Genomic DNA, 21404 nt, shown 5'->3' with positions numbered 1-21404 from the left:
CTGCATACGACCGAGGCACACAGGGCCAACACCCGGCATCATGGTGTGGGGAGCGATCTCCTACACTGGCCGTACACCACTGGTGATCGTCGAGGGGACACTGAATAGTGCACGGTACATCCAAACCGTCATCGAACCCATCGTTCTACCATTCCTAGACCGGCAAGGGAACTTGCTGTTCCAACAGGACAATGCACGTCCGCATGTATCCCGTGCCACCCAACGTGCTCTAGAAGGTGTAAGTCAACTACCCTGGCCAGCAAGATCTCCGGATCTGTCCCCCATTGAGCATGTTTGGGACTGGATGAAGCGTCGTCTCACGCGGTCTGCACGTCCAGCACGAACGCTGGTCCAACTGAGGCGCCAGGTGGAAATGGCATGGCAAGCCGTTCCACAGGACTACATCCAGCATCTCTACGATCGTCTCCATGGGAGAATAGCAGCCTGCATTGCTGCGAAAAGTGGATATACACTGTACTAGTGCCGACATTGTGCATGCTCTGTTGCCTGTGTCTATGTGCCTGTGGTTCTGTCGGTGTGATCATGTGATGTATCTGACCCCAGGAATGTGTCAATAAAGTTTCCCCTTCCTGGGACAATGAATTCACGGTGTTCTTATTTCAATTTCCAGGAGTGTATTATACGAATGACGTTATGTATCATATTACTTTATTTGACACTGTGCATTAAATTACATTACAAGGGTACTAACACTGCCAAGTGAAAGCGCAAATATGTCTAGATGCTGTGATTTAAATGCCTTTGAAGCTGCCAGATTAGTCGAAAAGGTAGTTCTCTTCTTTTACATTCTTAAATCTGCTCGGGACGTGTTCGACTTTTTTGTGCTATGATAGGAGCATTTTTCATTCTGGATACCATATGCGTCCAAACAGGGTCAACGTGCTGTTGCTCTTTTCTTGGCTGCCGAAGGAAGCATATTGGTAGACATTCATCGGAGAATGAAGAATGTGTATGAGGCAGCATGTTTCTTGAAAACCACCGTTGTGGAAAGGTGCGCCAAGTTCCTTGCTGGTCGCGATTCGACAAGACGTCGGTCGATCAGGGAGGCCAGCGGAAATTAATATCTCAAGGGGGAAACATTCGAGCACCCACCCTATAGTCCTGATCTCTTCCCATGCGATTGTCACTCCTTCGGTCCCTTAAAAAGTATCTTCAGCCTGGTGCATCGGTGGGATGGTTGCCTCAATGCTCACGATTTTCCCTGATTGGTGGATCTATTCTGGACTGTACAGCCTTCGAACGGAAATTTTTCTATGGCTCCTAATAATAACAACATAGTTCTAACCAAGAATAAACACAACAATCAGTCGCACATAAATCTGTATTTTATTGCAAATCTAACTATACTTCAGTTGCAGTATACCCAGCATCAGTGCTGAAGAGAATAAGAAAGAAGCTTCTTGATATATCCAGTTCAAATGTCTGATCGCTGTGTTTCTTATTCCTTTCAGCGCTCATGATGGCTCTACTTTAGCTGAAACCTAGCTAGATCTGCAATAAAATACAGATTTGTACGTGTCCGGTTACTGTGGTCGTTCCCTATTATTACACTTTCACAATCGCTGAGAGCAACAGTTCCTAATGGAATCCAACCTGATGTAACATGGTTCGATATGTATTCCAATTCTGAAAGGACATCAGTTTGTTCACTACTTCGAGCACAAATACAGTGTAATGTATCATTTACATTTCGATATGTCTTAATCATGTCGAAACCCTGTTTAGGAATTCCATGTCTAGGCGAGCGCTCAAACATTTGAGACGCCGTGTCCGATTCTGCTTCTCTTAGTGTGCGTACGAATAAGATCAGTATTGTTATGAATTTTTCTTAGCCTCTAGCTGGGACAGAGTCAGTGAGGTGATGGACACTGAAGACTATCATCAAGTCACCGCATTTCATTCTTTGGGAAATATATGTCCATTAATAAATTAAAAAGACTAGAAGAAACATTTTTATTATTTTACTGTTTATATTTGTTTCTGCAAAGCTGTAAATCCACAGAGTACTGTTTGAAGTGGTTTTCTGTCGCAGGAAGGCAGCACTTTGCACTGAAGATCGTTAATATTAGGTAACAAGTGCAGTGTATATTTTTGGAACTGGAGTGCAGTAGTAAAATAGGAAATTAATGGAGCATACATTTTCCATACGACCAATTCACACAAAGAACAGATGAGCCTTATAAAGCCCCTAAAAATGTGGTTACAGGAAACTGCTTTTCAGTATTTTCTTTAATCGCGAAGCTGTAGACACAGTTACAAACAGCTTAAACTTTAGCACATTTTCTTTTTTTGATTTGTTTTACACTTGCTGTATTATCTGTTGAAATCTGTCCGAAAGATATGTAGATAATAGGCCTATCGACTCCTACTTCCCGACGTGGTTAACGCTTTTCTCCATCACTCTTCCACTTTATAACAAAGGATTTAAGCAGAAGTATCAAATATTTGGCACATGTCGACGGGTATGAAGCAACGTACGTGTGGCTTGAGGTTTTGGAGCTCTGTTAGCGGTTGGGTTACTTAATCCGGTTCACACTAGACGAGTAATGTAGTTCATTGGCAAGTGATTTAGCATCTCTTCTAAACTAGAAAAGAACAAGGTTCAGACACGGTTCAATTGGTGCTCAAGTGTTGACTCCTGTGGTGTGTGCAGTCCAAGGTAATCACCTGAATGAGGGCGAATGAAACAATAAATACTACAGCAGGGCTTATTCTGCATGACGTGGAAGTAGAGATTAACTATGAAAAATCGGAAAACAGGCTGATTTAAAAACATGGATGGAGCGTTCTATGTGGCTCGTAGTGACCTCATATCTGAAGACCATGCTGTAAATGAGAGAAAGTTATTTCTGTATCAAATTAGAAATTATATAGGCTAAAATACAATGTACTGACACTCACCTGAGAAAAGCTGCATCGAAAAAAAAAAAACTGGTTGCAGTGTTATATACTACTGTTACTGGATGCAGGATGCAGATTAAGAACAGCATTACATAACTTTCTGTAGGGCAATCAAGCATTAAACAGGATACTAAATTGATGGTTTTAACTTTCTATTGCATCTTCTCACGGAACCTTGATATTCCCGTTGCCTTTTCCAACTCACTGATAGTGGCTACCGTGGCAACTTTTCTTCGCCTTTATATATATAGTACAGTCATTTCATCCTACGAGAAATTTTGTTCCAAGTAAGCAAAAGAAATTTGACCAGCCTGTTATCACTACAGCTAGACATGTTGCCTATGCACAAGACACAGAGATGATTTATAGGAGAGAGAGCAGCAGGATGAAGACGAACTACGAACAGACCCTGCTAAATAGACTGTGTTCACACCTGTCCAGTAGCGAGCCATTGTTAAGTTATTTGGGGATATCACTCGCCAATCTTTTCCGACTTTACTGGATAGCGACTAATAAACTCTGCTTAACAATTTTGTTAGAAGTGAATTTACTTTTGGCCTGCAGGTAGGTGATGGGTGTCCGCTGCAGTTCGCAAAGCAGCATATGATTTAACTTAATCGCTCTGTGTTTCAGCTCGGATTTGGCTGTATGCAGACCTGACGACTCATCCCGCTGCCCGCTTCTTCGCATGGATCAGCTTGCCTGTCGTCCTCATCCTCTTTTCAGCTGGCTTCGTACATATAGTAGCACCGCAATCCATAGGTAAGAGTGCAAAAATAGTCTAATTTTGCTGTCTCCAATAATACTATTGAAACAAACACAAATGTATCATTTCAAGGTTGAGAGTGACTGAACTGTTATCAGTGACTGCTTAGCTTATAAAGCTGATCTCATTGCTCGTTTTGTTTAGATTCTCTAGCCACCATAGTGGAAAACAGTATGCCACGACGAAAGTCTCACCCAAGTGGAGCTTGTGCTTCTGGTTGTGCCAAAAATTCTGTGTTTGATACGAACTGGTCGTAGTGTTAAATTGAGTTTTTGGGCTGAGTGTCACTTCTGCAGCTAGGACTTTGCCGCGAACTGCTCAACTTTCTTCCCTAACACCTTTCATAGCTATGGTCAGAGTTCAGGCGATGACGCCCCTAAGCGCCTCACATCCCTTACCTATGGTTTGTTTCCGACTGTAATGACACTCTTCATGACTTTACTTATCACCGGCTCTGTCCTACAATTCCTAGAGTCCAAATGTTCGAAGCTCCGTGCTACCACATGACATGCCCCGTTTTTAATGTCTCTTCAGCATCAACACCAACAACAGTAAAATTTTAATGTTACTGCTAGTATTGGGCAGTTCAGATTCGCATTTTCACGCTTAGAAAAAAATTCGAAGAAATCTTTTAGGTTCCAATAGCTTTTTTGTTCAATAGTTCGTTTCCCTTTGCGAGCACTTCTTAGCTTAATGCCGCTCATTGCGTCAGCCAGACTGCTTTTTAAATAGGAATAATAGCTAACACGCACAGTTATGACAACTTTAACCAAAACTACTACATGAATTGATGTGAAGTCCAATAGTACAGCATTTGCAACCAGAGACATTAACATTGCTCTTCAACTTAACAAAGGACCAAAGTCTATGCTAGTGACAGTGCTGCTGGCTGTCCTTCCATATTTTCAAATTACATGCAGGTCTTCTTTTTGTGTGTGTGTATAAGTCTACAGCAAACACAAGCGCCGGTCGAACCTCTAGCTGTCCCCTTTCTTCCCAGGGCCCTAGTCTGGGCATACGGGAGGTGGACAAAAATGTGGAAACACCACAAACACACACTACCATATCTGATACAATGTAGGAAAACCGGAATGAATAAATTCAGGTTCTGTAAGGATTTTAAGGGAATTTTGTACCATTCTTAATGCAAAATAATGACAAGTTCAGATAACTATGTTGAAACTGTATAGCAATTACATACCCTTTTCTCCAAAGTAGACTACAAAGGCTGTGTAATATTGAGTTCTGTGGACTGAGGTAGCCAAGGGAGATGCGACAATTCATCCTCGTACTCACAAAACCAATCCTGCATGATGTGAGCTGTGTGAAAAGGGGCACTGTCGTTTTGGAGCACAGCACCACCACTGGGGAAATTGTACCACAGGATGGATCTGATTAGCCAAAGTGGCCATGTTATCCTTAGCAGTAATGCGACATTGCAGAGGAACCATGGAGTCCATGAAGTACCATGATATGACTGCCCATATCATCACCAACTCCTGCTATTTCGCCGGCCGGGGTGGCCGAGCGGTTCTAGGCGCTACAGTCTGGAACCGCGTGACCGCTATGGTCGCAGGTTCGAATCCTGCCTTGGGCATGGATGTGTGTGATGTCCTTAGGTTAGTTAGGTTTAAGTAGTTCTAAGTTCTAGGGGACTGATGACCTGAGCAGTTAAGTCCCATAGTGCTGAGAGCCATTTGAACCATTTTTTCCTGCTATTTCCTCTCCTGGGACATAGTCTCAGCCAGAAGCTGGAAAAAGTGTGAAACAAGATTTATTCAACCAAATAACATTCTTCCATTGCTCCATAGTCCAGGTTTTATGGCATTGGCACCATGTTTTCCTGATAGGGGCATTTGCATCAGTGATGAGTGGTTTTGGAATTCCAGTTCGCTCTGCAATTCCCTGCTTATGGAGCACCCTTCTTGTTGTTTTGATGGTGTCAGAGTTCGCGTGTTGACATTCAGCTCCGCAGTGACTTTTTTGTCACAATCTTCTTGAATGATGGTCTGTCATGATCATTCAACACATACTTTCATCTATGTTGTGACTTAGTGGATGATGTTTTTCCGCTTTCCCTGTATGCGGTATGAATCTTCGAAATGGTGCCTTTTGAAACACCAAACACTTCATCTACCTTGGTTATGGAAACATCCACCATATGAGCAGTAACAATTTGCCCATGTGTGAAGTCACATAGCTCCAGTGTGATGCACTCACAACTACCCAGAACACTGTTCTGACCAGAACTGACACTTACAACATATTGAGGACACTGCAAAGATGCCATTTGTAGTGTCTAGGAAGCCTGCATACTCGGTTCGCTAAACAAACAATCAGATAGTCATATTAATGAGTTTTATTACAATAAGAAAATTACAGTACTTAACTTTGGCAATTACTCAGACGTGTCACAAGCAAAGGGTGACATACAAAATAATCACTCTTCTTCAGTATAGACAATCCCTAGTCTGTGCTGCATAGAGAGTACCAGACTAGCATTGACACTGCTATTGAAGTCACTAATCTTGAAACTGTTATTGAACTGAGGAATCACCAGTCAGTTGTGGCTCTTATGTCCTCTTCACATAGGGGCCACTGCTGTCGTGTTGTTGTTGTGGAGGGAGATCTGGTCAGCGTGCGATTTGCTGATCTCTTCTCACAGCCACCCCTTCTTCACGACTGGCACGCTGAGACTTAACATTGGGCTGTAACACCATTTGTGGTTAAATACAATAGCACAACCTGCAGACTTGGCTTGCATCTGCATTTATATTGAAGAAAGCAGTTCTCAGGGTTTCCATACTTTTTCTGATTCCAGTTCCGTGGCCTATACATAAAGTTGACCACGCCTGTGGTACTACATTTTCATTTTCTTTCCTGTTGTTTTATGCACCACAAAGGTTCCCTAATGAGCCATACATTGGAAAGGCCTACCATTATTTGGAGAAGATATATGCCAACGAATGATTCAGCCATTATATAATCCTGGTGGCCGATCCTATCTCCCACACAGTAACGTATGGATTGTATGTGAATATTTATTATTACTCAAGTGTGAGGGACCTGTTCCAAGCAGGACTAACATGGATTATTGTATATATACACAGAAGGACAGCTCAAATGGTCACAAGCTTGTATGACCCACGTGAGAGTGCCGCAGAGATGTTGAAAGAACTGAACTGCCTGACTCTTGAAGACAAACATAAATTATCCCATAAAAGCCTACTTATGAAGTTTCAAGAACCAACATTAAATGATGACACTAGGAATATACTACAACCCCCTATGTATTGCACTCACAGGGACTGTGAGAACAAGATTAAACTAATGAAACATGTTGTTGTTGTTGTGGTCTTCAGTCCTGAGACTGGTTTGATGCAGCTCTCCATGCTACTCTATCCTGTGCAAGCTTTTTCATCTCCCAGTACCTACTGCAACCTACATCCTTCTGAATCTGCTTAGTGTATTCATCTCTTGGTCTCCCCCTACGATTTTTACCCTCCACGCTGCCCTCCAATACTAAATTGGTGATCCCTTGATGCCTCAGAACATGTCCTACCAACCGATCCCTTCTTCTGGTCAAGTTGTGCCACAAACTTCTCTTCTCCCCAATCCTATTCAATACTTCCTCATTAGTTATGTGATCTACCCATCTAATCTTCAGCATTCTTCTGTAGCACCACATTTCGAAAGCTTCTATTCTCTTCTTGTCCAAACTATTTATCGTCCATGTTTCACTTCCATACATGGCTACACTCCATATGAATACTTTCAGAAATGACTTCCTGACACTTAAATCAATACTGGATGTTAACAAATTTCTCTTCTTCAGAAACGCTTTCCTTGCCATTGCCAGCCTACATTTTATATCCTCTCTACTTCTACCATCATCAGTTATTTTGCTCCCCAAATAGCAAAACTCCTTTACTACTTTAAGTGCCTCATTTCCTAATCTAATTCCCTCAGCATCACCCAACTTAATTAGACTACATTCCATTATCCTTGTTTTGCTTTTGTTGATGTTCATCTTATATCCTCCTTTCAAGACACTAATGAAACATACACAAAGGAATTTAAACAGTCATTCTTCCCATGCTTCATATGCGAATGGAATAGGGAGGAGGCCTAATAACTGGTACAATGTGACATATCCTTTGCCATGAGGGTAGTGATTTGCAGTGTATAGATGTAGATGCAGAGATAGATATGGATGTAAATACTCATGCTACTTTTGAGGAAGTATATCAATCAATGCACAGAAATGTTTTTCTCAGTTGGTAGCACCTGTCTGAGTATTCTGAGTCAGTTTTGTCAATCAGTAAAAGTATATAACCTCTAAGATTAAAATATGTGGTAATAACACAGGTCTATAAAACTGGAGAAAAGCAGGGGAACTCCAATCATAGATCAAACTTGTTGTCAAAATTTATTGAGAAGGTAGTTCACAACACAATACCGAGCTACATTTCTGATAATAGTCTTTTAATAACAGCTCATTTCGTCTTCTATAAAGAATTTTTTTACTGAGAAAGAAATATATATGTCCTCACAAACTTGTTTCTGGTAGAGCTAAGCAAGAAAAAAATTACCCTGTTGGCATTTTCTGTGATCTTGAGTAGGTAATTATATTCTGCTATGGAATCTGAAATGGTGTGTCATTAAAGGCATTCACCTTGCATAGACTGAGTCATGTCTTAATAACAACAAAAATTACCATCACAAATGATGAGACAGGAATAAGCCTAACTTTTAAGTGGTGAAATATTAAATATGGTGTCCTACAAGGCTCGATATTTGGCCCTTTGTACCTAAATGTTTACCTAGGACATGGGATGATTCTCCAAATGTGTTAGCTGATGATAGAATCATAATGTTGACCTGGTCTTGGTTTATCTGTGGTCGTTTCTTCACATTTCCACTTTTCAGTCACATTACCAACAGGCTACTTTGGCACTTTTAGAAGGGTTGGAATGTCTCTGATGGATTTGTTACTCAGGTGACATTCAATGACTAGTCCATGTTCGAAGTCACTGAGCACTTCTAACAGACCCATTCTGCTGTTACTCCTTCTGTACTGATAACACATTTCTCCCCAAATCTTTTCATATTGGTGGGTACGCCTCTCATGATATCTAGCAGTCAGTTCCACATAAAGTACATACAGTATCTGAATTGATGCACCTGACTCAAATTATTCAGTTTAGGAGTGATGCAGAGGTACACAAATTCACTGCAAATGATAACAATAATACTGACTGCTATATGAGAGCCACACTGAGAGTTTCACTCTTCTAGTTTTCTTCAATTCCAAATTTCACATAACCATTCCTGTGGTCCAAATGGAGTGTAAAGAACTGCTAGGAACAGGTCCACATACTTCAGAAATATTATAGGATGGCTTGCATGAGTGATTTGTAAGCAATCTTCTCTGTAGTGTGATTTCATTTCCTTTCCTTAGTATTCTACCAATAAACCAAAGTCTGCTACCTGCTCCAGCTATGACTGAGCCTATGTAGTCATTCCATTTCATATCCCTGCAATGTCTTACACATTGGTATTTATATGAGTTGACTGATTCCAGCTGTGACTCATTGATATTTTAGTCACAGTACATTATATTTTTTCATTTAGTGAAGTACACAGTTTTAAATTTCTGAACATTTAAAGCAAGTTGCCAATCTTTGCACCACTTTGAAATCTTATCAAGATTTGCCTAAGTATTTGTGCATCTTCAGTCACCTAGTACTTCATTGTAGATAACTGCATCATCTGCAAAAGATCTGAGGCTACTATTAATATTGTGCCAGAGGAGGAATCGAACCCGAGACCTCTAGCATAAGGGTCTGACCGCTAATCATGTAGGCCAGACGGCAGCTCGGCAATGGACGAACATTGTATACTCATAAGGCACCTAAGAAACTTTGGATCGATTTTTCCCAGGATTTTCCGGGTAGTGCGTCCTAATATTTTAACCACGTGAGGTTTTAGGGGTCCTCTTTCACCACACAAAACAGACAAATCCCCGACCCACGCTCGTGCCATCTCCTTGTCAGAATACCTTCTAAGATTCCACAACAAATCAGTATCAAGGATACTGAACAGTAGTTTTGTGGATCACTTCTGCTACTCTTCTTGTATACCTTTGCATACACGCCTTCTTCCACCTTCTGGGCAAAAAAGGTTTGAGGACCCTAGAGTAGATTATAGTTAAAATAGGGGCTAACTCAGCCACAAATTCAGTATAGAATCTGCTAAGGGTTCAATCGGGCTCTGGAGCTTCGTTCAGTTTTAATGATTTCAACTGTTTCTCATTGCCACTGACATTAATACCTATTTCACTCATTGCTCCGCTGGCATGAGGAATAAATTGGGGCAATTCTCATGAGTTTTTCTTCATGAAGGAACATTTGAAAAAGGAGTAAAACATTTTTACATTTGCTTGGCTATGTTCAGTTTCAGTTCCTGTATAATCTGTGAGTGACTGATCACTAACCTTGATGTCACTAACAGTCCTTACATATGAACAGTTTTTTTCTGAGTTTTGTGAAAGATCATTTGACAATATCCTGCTACAGAAGTCATTGAAAGTTTCACGTATTTCTCTCTTGACATCCAAACATGTTTCATTCAGCATCTCTATGTCTATAGCCCTATGCTGAGTTTTACATTTATTATACAGTAATCAATGTTCCTTTCCTTTGTCTGTATACCATGTAGAGTCCCTCCCATCATGAACTGTTCTACTGAGCAAATATCTATCTTTTAAACTTGAGTCACAGTTCTTCTAAATGCTCCTGTCCTGAGCTAAAAGCTTCAAGTCCGTCATTGAAATATGACACTACAACTTCTTTATGTACTTTGTTGAACATATAAATCTTTCTACTAGTTTTAGTTGCTCTTTGTACTTTGGTTACCATTGTTGCTGTAAGTGCCTCATGGTCGCTGATACCAGTTATTATGTAGAGACCAGGTCCAGTTGTTGCCATTATATTTGATATATTTCTGTCATGAGCTGGGTTCTGCCTATCTGTTCTTCATTGTTTTCAGGGAATGCCTTTCTTAATATTTCAGGGTGTCTTGTCATAAGCACCACTAATAAAACTGTATTAAAGTATCCCCTGATGACTACAGTATGATTCAGGAACTTATGTACAAGTGACTGAGATTTTCTCTACAATTTTCAGTTACATCAGGAGGTGAGTCTGGTGATCGATAGCAGGCTTCAGTTGCTATTCTATGCTCACCCCTGATCCTGAGTCTTGCCCAAACAGTCTTTCATGCAGCTTCAATTTTGAACTTGATGGATTTGAGTTTCTTGTCTACTGTGACAAATATACCACCTCCATTTCCCTTTAGGTTATCTTTTCAATATACACTTAAATTTTAGCCAAAAATTGCACTGCTGCCAATGTCATGTTTTAACCAGCTTCCTGTACCTAGCATTCTGTGAGCTTCACTGCTTTTTAAGAGTACTTCAAACCCTGTGATTTCGTTGCAATTTTTTTTTGGTAGTTAAACACTAGTATCTAAACACTCACTCTTGGGTGGCTTTCCTTGGGCTCTTAAACTGGTACTTCTGGGTGTCCTACAGCTGCTGTTGTCTGGACTGGATGAGAGAAAACTAAGCTAAAAAGCCCTCATGTGCACCCCATGCACAGTCAGCTACCTGGGTAGGAGTCTCTCATGCGTAATGTACACCTAATCCATTTAGTGGTCCATAACAGAGTCATACATTGCATCACATTTACCACCTGAGCCTACCTGTGGCTAACAGCTCCCTCCTGTTGCCCATACTGTGGACAGTGTACTGGCAATGGAGTATGTGAGCCACGATGCGGCGTCAAGGCCCACGTCTCATTCAGGTACCCAGCCGAGCCTGGGTGTCAATGGGGCTTGGTGCAACTGGAAAACAGGCAGCAATGGAAAGGCATGGATGAGTGGCCACACACTTGCAGAATCCTTTGAGAATCATGAAGGTTTGATATGCTAGGAACAGGGTGTTCCTGAGCCTCTACAAAGAATAATAATGCATAATGTGGTGGCTGTAACACAAAAAAGGTACGTATGGTAACATAGAAGTAATTGAATTCAAACCAAATCATTTAATAGCCTAATGCTTTTATAATGCTTTACATTTTGCCTGTATCACATCGAAAGGGCTGATGAATCTTTTGCACAATGGGTAGGTCTAGTATGCTATACTAAAGTATTTTACATCTTTCTGTTGGTCTAAGGCTTTTCATTATGGAATTAACTGGCTCAATGCTTCCTCAGAATTCGTTGAGGAAGGTCTGCCTGCTTTGTGTGTGACATAACTTTGAAATCAGCAACCACAGAAGATAAAGACAGTTCAAATTACTTTCACTGTGAAGTTTGTTTCTGGATTTATTTTTAATATATGTGTAAGAAGGAAAAGCCTTTTCACACATATATGTGGACGAGACAGGTAATAAACTTGTTACCACTTTATTTGCTAGCACTGGAAACTCCATATTTAAGCTTAACCAGAAACTTATCCATGACAAAGATTTATTTTCTGAAACTTAGTGACTGGAAGTTTTGAGTAACTGCTTGTTTCAATTTACACTTCATGTGGATTCCAAAATTATTGTCTTTTTCAAGCAATTGCAAATCCATTTGTTATTACTCTTTTCCAAATCCCTTCAGATATTTCTTAATTTTAGCCTTGATATTTTCATCTGAAGAAAGATGAACTTCTACTAGGAAATAGTGAATGGCACTGAAGCACTCAATCTAATTTAAACTTAGATAGTTTTCCCAACTCCAAGGATTTTAATGAGTGATTCAATATGGTCTTGCACGTTACAAATAGGCTACAGTTGTAAGCCAGACTTTGCCTAGAGAAATGTATGCCTGGTGAGAAAAAGATAAATGTCATACAATATGAGAACAGTTCTACTGTGAATAACCATGTTACATCTGTGTTAGTCGATAAAAACTTTTAAATACTTAGGTTATTATTACCAAAATTCACTAATCAGTAGGATTACCATTAATAAAATTAATGATTTTTACTAAATTATAAGATGCAGAGGTTTTTCACATGTACATAATTTGATTTGTTGCTTATGTCACAGCCATCACTTATTTCAAAATAGGACCAGAGGTGAAGTACTGTGTTGGTAAATAGTGTGCAAAGTAAAAAACTGCTTGCAAAAGAGATTTCATTTCATGCCCACAACACTGTGCTGCCTGACGGGTGCGCGACTTGACAAGCAGCAGAGTCACATGAGTGCCCGAGTGGACTCTGTTTCTGGGAGTGCACCACATGGCCCAGTGGGCCTTGGTGCAATTTGACCAGCTGATTGGGCAGCACATGTCGAGGCTCACCTGGCAGTCAACATTATGGTCCCGGGTGGACCAAACAGGCTTGGTGCACACTTCTGGTCCGTATCTTCTCAACCCTATGGCACAAGTCCAGGAAATCACAGCCTAGTTTGTCATAGAGCCTTTGCAGCATCTGATTCATGCCTTGCGCTTACTCAGAACCAAGGGGCCATGGTCTGTTCTTGGGAAAATTCTGCAAATTGTGAGCTTTGCTGGTATTGTCAACTTTCTCTGCCAGTCATTGAAGCTATCCAAGTATTACCTCAGAGCCCAGAGGAAAGGCATAATTTATCCCAACAAGTGCTACAATGTGTAGTTCCCTCAGTGGCTGCTGGAATAGCATCTTCATCATGTTAAATGAGGCCCCCAGGCACACATACTGAGTGTGCATGGTGTTCCTTACTATCTCTTGCTGCCATTTCCAAAGGAGTTACCATTATTCAGTTTGAACTCCTGATGATTAATAGACCCGTACCCCTTTGTGCTTGCCTCCCATTGACACAGGTGGAGTGAGTGTCACTCACTCAATTTCAGTTTCAGTGGAAGATATCACCTTAAACTTATTGGTTAGGAGGATGGGCATTACGTCCTGAGTCATCACTGGTCTGTGTCTCCCTTTTAGAGGATGCCTAGACATACTATTGATGCACCACTCACAGTCAAGTGAATGAGTAGTGATAGATCCTGTATTTCCTGCAGAAGAAACAGTATCCACAGGAGAGGACAGTACTTAAGGTACTTTTGGTACCTCTGGAACATTACTCTTGGTAGCTCTCCCCACACAGCCATTTACAATAGCTTGCAGTCACTTAATAGTAGTTAGGGCAATTTCCATCTGCTTACAAACAGCAGCTAACTCATCTTGACCCCAAGAACAGCATACACAGTGGGGCTGGTGCAATATTTTACAGTACAGTAAACACATAACCTTAAATCAAGATGGCTAAGTCTCTTTTAATTTAATTTATGAGTATGATAAGCTACAAATATACCAGTAGCCTTTTAGAACTGAAGCAATTTGCAGCCAAAACTTACAGGTTTGATAAGCTACAGATATACCAGTAGCCTTTTAGGACTGAAGTGATTTATAGTGAAAACTATATGTATTCAACAACAGAAATACTGGGTACAAAATTTACTGTTTTTCTGAAACGTTTTTCAGGTTATGGTCACTAATAATTTTGACAATTTACAATGAATGGAGTCAATATACACTCCCGTTAAAATAGAAAACTAATGTGACATATTTTGTTACTTATTACAGTAACTGTAAATCACAAACACCAATTTATTCCAAAATAGGATGCACTACACTTGTAACTTATGAAGAATCTTGAAGATATACATTTGCAGGCATCTGCAAACAGTACTCATAATTTCTGAAAATTCTCAAAAATGTTCATTAATTCACATTGATATACTCTTAAATTCTGGGTGAATAATACTTTGAACTAGGATACTACTGCTAAAATTTCATGAAGCACAGGTAATGATTATGACACATGCTATAGTACGGAATATGTTTTTCATGGTACACACTGTAAGAAAATACCAATGTATCACAAGGCTCCACAAGCTCATAAGTGGTCTACTGTGAACAGTGGATAATTTGATAGGTGGCCATTGTGGTGGTAAACTTATGCACCTTTAGCCCTTTTGTGGCAACAAACACTAAGCGTCCTGGCTGCCTGGCCGGCTGACGGGAGGAAACACAGTTTGCACCTGGTCTGTGGGGAGAGGACTCAGCCCTGTGGTCGCTGTAGGGTACGGCCACAGCAGGCTTCCCACGTGTTCTCAATTCACACAGAACCATTGTTCTTCCTAAAAACAGTATACCCTGAATGCTCACAATGGCTATAGTTTCTGATAACCATGAAAGAGAGCTTCGATAAAAACAGTATACCCTGAATGGTCACAGTGGCTATAGTTTCTGATAACCATGAAAGAGAGCTTCGAAACTAACCAACACTTTCAGTTATATGTTTATTATGGGCTGAAAAACAGTTGGTTTAGAGCAATGATGGGATCTTTTTCAATAGTAATTCCTGTAACTTGAGACTTATATCATTGATGTATGTGTCTACAACATATTAAAATTTCATTAACATTGAACAAATGTGTTTCAAGATATATAGTTTTAAAGTGAGTACTTTGTAGCAAAAATGCCCAAATCTCGGACAATTCTTGCTACTATCTTAAAAAATAATTACAGAAATTTAAAACCAAATAGCATCATGTATCCAGACTCAGAGTTAAACAAAGAGTATATCTGGGTAACTCATTTTGCAATAGGCCCACGGCTTTGTTTGCTTGTGTTAAAGCCTAAAGTCAAATCTCCACTGTAAGAAATCGGATAGTAAACGTCTACCTTCTTCTTGCTCGCTGTTTTCTTTTTTAGCTCATCACATTCAGTACAGTTTACTTTAGTGGTCTGCAATCCTCATTTTTGATGCATGCTTTGGACTGCCGTAGGCTGAGTTAAAAACCATTTTTTTTACTTTTGTTTACTTTTTTGTTTTTTACTTTCCTTTACATGAAACACATGCAGTTACTAAAACATCCTAATATTTCTTTAGTGTGTGATATTTTTCAATACATGGCACCATGCAGAGAGCCACATCACACTTTTTGCGCCTTATGCGTGTCATTTTTAATTGTGAATGAGCAGTAAATTATTCTGCAGTTGGAAAGGGCTTTCTTGTTTAGTTCTCTGTGGGACTGCACTTTTACACGTTTGACTATGAAATTCATCAACCAACTGAAGGACATTTCCAAGTAGTATTTCACTAGTAGTATCTTCTGTTGCTTTTGTATTTCAGAAATAGTTTTTGCATTAAGCATACACAAGTCAGTCAAATGAAAGAATACTTTCTTGTACCACTTCATTGTCTTTCGGATACACTGTGCAAAAGATAACAGCATGTCTGTCTTATCAGCTGCACCTATTGACTTATTATAGCTGACAATACAGGTAGGTTTCAGTTTGTTTTAGCCTGTTCTATGTTCTTTTTTTCTGTCTCCACAAACTCTCATCCATTTATGATGGAAAGCATCCAGAATTCTTTCTTGTCCATACATTTTAGTGCCATTAATGTTCCACAGCACTTGAACTGTTTTTACCTATTTTTCAGCTTGTCTGGCAATGGTGGTAATGTTTCCTGTTTTTGCGTACTGTTCTGACAGTGTTTGTATATTTATCATGGAGAGACAGGATTAATTTGGAGCTTGAATACAAGTTGTCCAAATAAATGGTATGAGATTTTTTGAGGTATGGCAATAACAAACTAACAACAATCAACATTTCTAGATTCTATTTCCATGGCGGCACCAGTGCAGACAATATAATCCAAAATATAATTGGTTTGTATGTCACAAAGGATGAAAATTGTAATGCCAAAATGGCATTACAATTGGAGCCTTCCTTTGAAAAGTAGCAGACTTTCATCAATCACTAGTTTTTCAAAGGGTACTACTGCCTCACGGAATTTAGTTTTTGTGTGATTTACAATGAGATGTATTTTTAGAAGAATATCTTGAGATGCGGTGGAATTGTCACTGAAGTGCAATAAATGCAGGATCAACTTGTACTGGTCCCTGGCCATTATGTTACAAAATATTGGTGTTTGAAGCAAAGAATCTCTCAAACAATATTCATTCACTTCTAACTTTTTACTTCTAGGCTTAGATTAGATTAGATGAGATTAGATTTACTTTCATTCCAATTCATCCGTAGTGAGGAGGTCCTCCAGGATGTAGCAGAGAACATGCTAGGAAGCAATAAAATTCTGCTGGCTGTATATGCTTCCAGCATGCTAATCTCCTGGGTACTGTCATCATTTTTTCAGTGATAAATTTGTAATAATTACTGATCTGTGAACAGATGGCAGAAATGAATTCCACAGACATCAAGAAAAAAAAATTAATAATAATAAATAAAAATGATTCTCCATCAAGTCACATACTTTTTTTTCCTGATGAAATTCCACTTTCTTCATCTTCTTTTCCATTCTCAGAGGAAGAATCTTCTGTTCGTGATGTCGAAGGTTCAGCAATATGTCCAGATACATCCAACTCTCCGAAATACCACTACAATCTTTGTTACTACTATTCATAAGAATATCCATGATTTCCTTGTCCTGAAATGGCAAAGGCTACACACGTGAATGCTCTCATCACACCAGACACAAAAAGAGGATTGGCCAAATGTTTTGTAAGCAGAAAGGGCCCATGGGAGGTGAAAACTAAAGTGCTTTCCTATATTACAAAGAAGACCAGATAATAACACTGTTGTCAGCGAGTAGCCATTCTATATTATATGTTTACCTGCACCTGAGCTCGGGCATATATGAATGCCATTAGCCTTCTGGACTTTCCACGTGCCGGGCGTACATGAATGCCCATAACCATATGGATTTCCCGCATGCTGGGCATATATCTACGCCCATAGCCATCTGGCCTTTCTATCTGGCGGGCATACATTTACGCCTGTAGCCACAAAAGGGTTAGTTATAAAAGATCTTCCATTGGGTTATGTACCAAACGATGTCTAATTTAAGTATGTAACTACAAGATAGCACTTTAATGTATGAACAAATGGCAACCAGACACTTGTTTACCATTTTTTTTACATACTAGAAGAAATTTGCCATAACTGTTCTTCACAACCAAATGCAGCTTATCATGTTAGCATGAATGCGAATTGTACCATGTCATTGTTTAGTGCTCCAAATTTTTGGACTGAAATGTATTTATTTTCAAGTATCATGTCCACTAGTACTGCCAGAAAAAGCAGCAGAATGTGGTCACATGGGTGTGAACTGCATTTTTATGAATGTGTTTGTGTATGCTGACTAATTCAGAAGAAGGTCTTCTGGCTGAAAGCTTGCTTGTTAAGTAGTCTTTTTGTTGTGCCTGTTTGCAACTCAACATTTCCACTATACGGTGAGTGACAATCTATCCCTTTCATAAAATTTTCATTATTCTATCCTGGATTTTCCACAGTTTGATTTTGCCTTTTGGAAATGTAAGTGCTATGACTGAAAGTCATTTAAACATATCTACATATCTGTGGAAGGTAATATTGGTTCCTTTCCCAGATTTGTTCATGCAATTAAATGCTGCACAGCTCTTCACCATTTTTTTCGCGTACACTGGAATGTATAAACAGCACAATTACAACTAACAAATACTGTGTGTCTGCATCAATAAATATATAAAGGTTCAAACTGGTCCTTACAAGCAACAATACACTTTAGCCTGCCAGACTCTTATCACCACAATGGCATCCAGCTGAAGCTTCAAAATATCTTGCACCTGCAGTGCCCTCAGGCAGTCTAGTTTTTTTTACAAGGTCTGTGATACATCACGATACACACATTATTTTTGATTCAACCAACATGAAAAACATGTTTAAATTTTTAAGTCAAGTTTTTAGACCTAAATTTTCAAGGCAATTTTATCTGAGACGTGATTTTACACATACTCAAGGAAAGTACCGGAAGTTGGCTCATATGCATAAATATATGTAAATAAATGTGCAAACTATATGTGTTTTCCACTTATCTTGTTCTTGTTGCCTTTAACACTAGCATGCAAAAGATTAACACTGCAGAATCAGTATATCTCACAATGTGCCAATGTATGTATATGTGTGAAACGATATGCAGACTTGTGACATCTTAAGAATCAGTATACATTGTGTTCCCAAAGCTTTTTGATGAAATTCTGTCATCATCAATTGATTTTTAATTCTTAGCCTTTCCTATGTGTCACAAACTTCTGGTTTTTGCAAATTCTGACAAGAAAATAATTTTAAAAAAGCACTGATTATAACAAAATTCTGCCAAAACATATTTGGATAAGGTGGATAAAGTGTTTCTCATCTAGACAGACCTAAAAGTCCTGTAGTATGATGCAAACATGGACCATTTACAACAACAGCAAAAAGTGTTCAGTAATTGCATGTTATACAGAGTGAGTCACTAACTATTGCCAACAAGAATAACTTCAAAAATATGATAGGAGCTGAAAAGTTTGTGGGGCAAAAGTTGTGTGGGACAATGGAGGCCATAATATGACGTTGGTTTTTTGTTGCTATGTGGGGTTGCTTCAGAAATATGAAGGTCAACTTTGTTTGTTTCTTGTGGGGATTCATAAAAAACATTGTTTATAAAGATTTTCCAATTATACTTGGAGATATGTGGGAGAGAATTGTCAGAGCAAGTGCTTTGATAAGTGCCAGTGTGATAAGGAATACCACTCAATCCATGATGAAAAGATTGCAGCACTGCATTGATACCAATGGCCATCACTTTGAACACCTTCTCTAAATTGACATTCATGCCACCTTTTTGACCTTCATTGACCTTACTTTTACACATCATTGGATTCGTCTTGATAGCCACTATCAGAAAATAAGTACAAAACTATAGCATCCCATTTAAAAAAACAAACTTGACCTTCATATTTCTGAAGTGACCCCACACAGCAACAAAAAACCAACATCCTATTATGGCCTTCATTGTCCCATGCAACATTTGTCCCTCAAACTTTTCAGCCCCTATCATACTTTTGAAGTTATTCTTGTTGGCAATAGTTAGTGATTCATCCTGTAGATGATTCAAAAACTCACTTGCAATGGGATCATGAGTCTGACATGTGAAACCCTCTTTTTTTCTTCCTGAATGCCACACTGACATTGCTATCAACAGCAATGTTTCAGTTTTAACAACAATGGTCAACAAGGTTTTACAGACTATTAAAGGAATTAAATGGTGTACACATTCTATAAATTTTATGAGCAGTGTGCTTTATTGACCCTCGCAGTGGATTTAGAAATACTGCACACTAATTCTAAAGCAAAGCATAGAGGGTGATGAAATGTGCTGGCAATGAAAACACAATGTGCAAAGTTTTCAGTACCAAAACCTTGAGGACAGAAAAAATGCAGTTACCATGAGCAAAATGAAAGCCTAACTGTGCAACACTGTTTTAAAGAAATGTAGGACAAAAACTTGTGTAACATAAAAACAAGGGAAGGTATGTCAGTGTTTTATGCACTGTTAAGATCAGTGACACTATACACATAAAGCTGTTTCCAGTGTAAAAACACTAGAAGGAAATATGTACAGTCCTCATTTAAGAAATCACCAACATTGTCCTTAAATGACTGATGGAAACCAAGTAAAATCAGATTATGGAAGTATGGGTTGGAATTTTAAATGAACTTTTCCTGAATATTTATAGAAAAGACCTGAAATATGTAAATTCAGCAAGATACTGAGTCCTAATTACCTTACAGCTGCATTCAACAAAGAACTTGAAACTGAATTATCTTTGCTCCATGTTATATTTTATAGCAGAACTCTCAAGCGGAAAATGGGTTATGGTGATTGGACACTCGAGCTATTTATGTGATATAAACAACTGTTGACTAATCATGAAATCCATGGTAAGTGCCACAACTGCTGTTTTGTGGAAATTGCAAAAAACTTCCAGAAAGCATTCCTTTTTGATATCCTTATTTTTTTTATAGCCTAAACAAATGAAGACAGTTAATCTACAAACATTTTTTAGAGTAAAGTTACGGTAAAACATTTAACAACAACAACAAAGACTTGTTGATGGAACAAAACAAGAACAGTGCCAACCTCTCTAACATAAAAAGTGGGCTAAGTTTACCACTCATATCTGCAAATAGAGGGGTGTGGGAAGGATAAAAATAATAATTTTACTATTATAAAAAAGCTGGAAACTACTGTTTACAGTTTTTCTATAAAAACTATATTATTATGAAAAGCCAGTAAGGCCTACAGAATTTCTGTGTTAACAAACAAACTAGTTAAAGAACAAAAACAAAATCAAGTACATTACTGTGTTCTTACAAGTTTTATTTCAAAGTAAATGCCTTTTACAAAGTTTAAAAAGTTACATTTTTTATTACTCTACCACTATTCTACAAAAAAAATATTACAGTGTTGCAGCTTATAAACAGCTGATGTGTTTACTCAGTCAGGTTTGTTTTCTTGTTTGAAATAAGGTATCATCTTTTTTAAGTCCTCCTCATTCTCAGTTTTCAAACCTTTTATGGTTTCCATCTTCACACCTTTTTTGAACACATTCGTTTGCGCCCACATTTCAACTTCATTGAATGTTTTTTTTTTTTTTTTTTTTTGTGAAGACTTTTCCTGGGTTGGTTTTGGAAACTTTGAGCCAAATGGTCTTGGAAATTTCTAATTTTTTTGTGATGAGGTGTTCTTTAGCTACATTGGAGAAGTCATAAAAATCATCATCATTCATCATAGAAAAGGAGTCTTGCTATTGGCATTACCCAAACTCTCACAAGATCTAAAGGAACTTCACATTT

General features: G+C 38.9%; 1 protein-coding gene across 3 annotated transcripts in view; it reads left to right on the top strand.

Annotated features, from left to right (window-relative positions):
* The window catches only part of LOC126470370 (chloride channel protein 2), a 516483-nt gene that overhangs the window by 281029 nt on the left and 214050 nt on the right, over positions 1–21404 (top strand). For all 3 annotated transcript variants that reach the window (XM_050098184.1, XM_050098185.1, XM_050098187.1), the window contains exon 3: positions 3556–3684. In XM_050098184.1, coding sequence (XP_049954141.1) covers positions 3556–3684 — 129 coding nt within the window. The remainder of the gene's footprint in view (positions 1–3555; positions 3685–21404) is intronic.

The sequence above is a fragment of the Schistocerca serialis genome, chromosome 3 (genome assembly GCF_023864345.2).
Source record: "Schistocerca serialis cubense isolate TAMUIC-IGC-003099 chromosome 3, iqSchSeri2.2, whole genome shotgun sequence".
Lineage (NCBI taxonomy): Eukaryota > Metazoa > Arthropoda > Insecta > Orthoptera > Acrididae > Schistocerca > Schistocerca serialis.
This window is presented reverse-complemented; position numbering and strand designations above follow the sequence as displayed.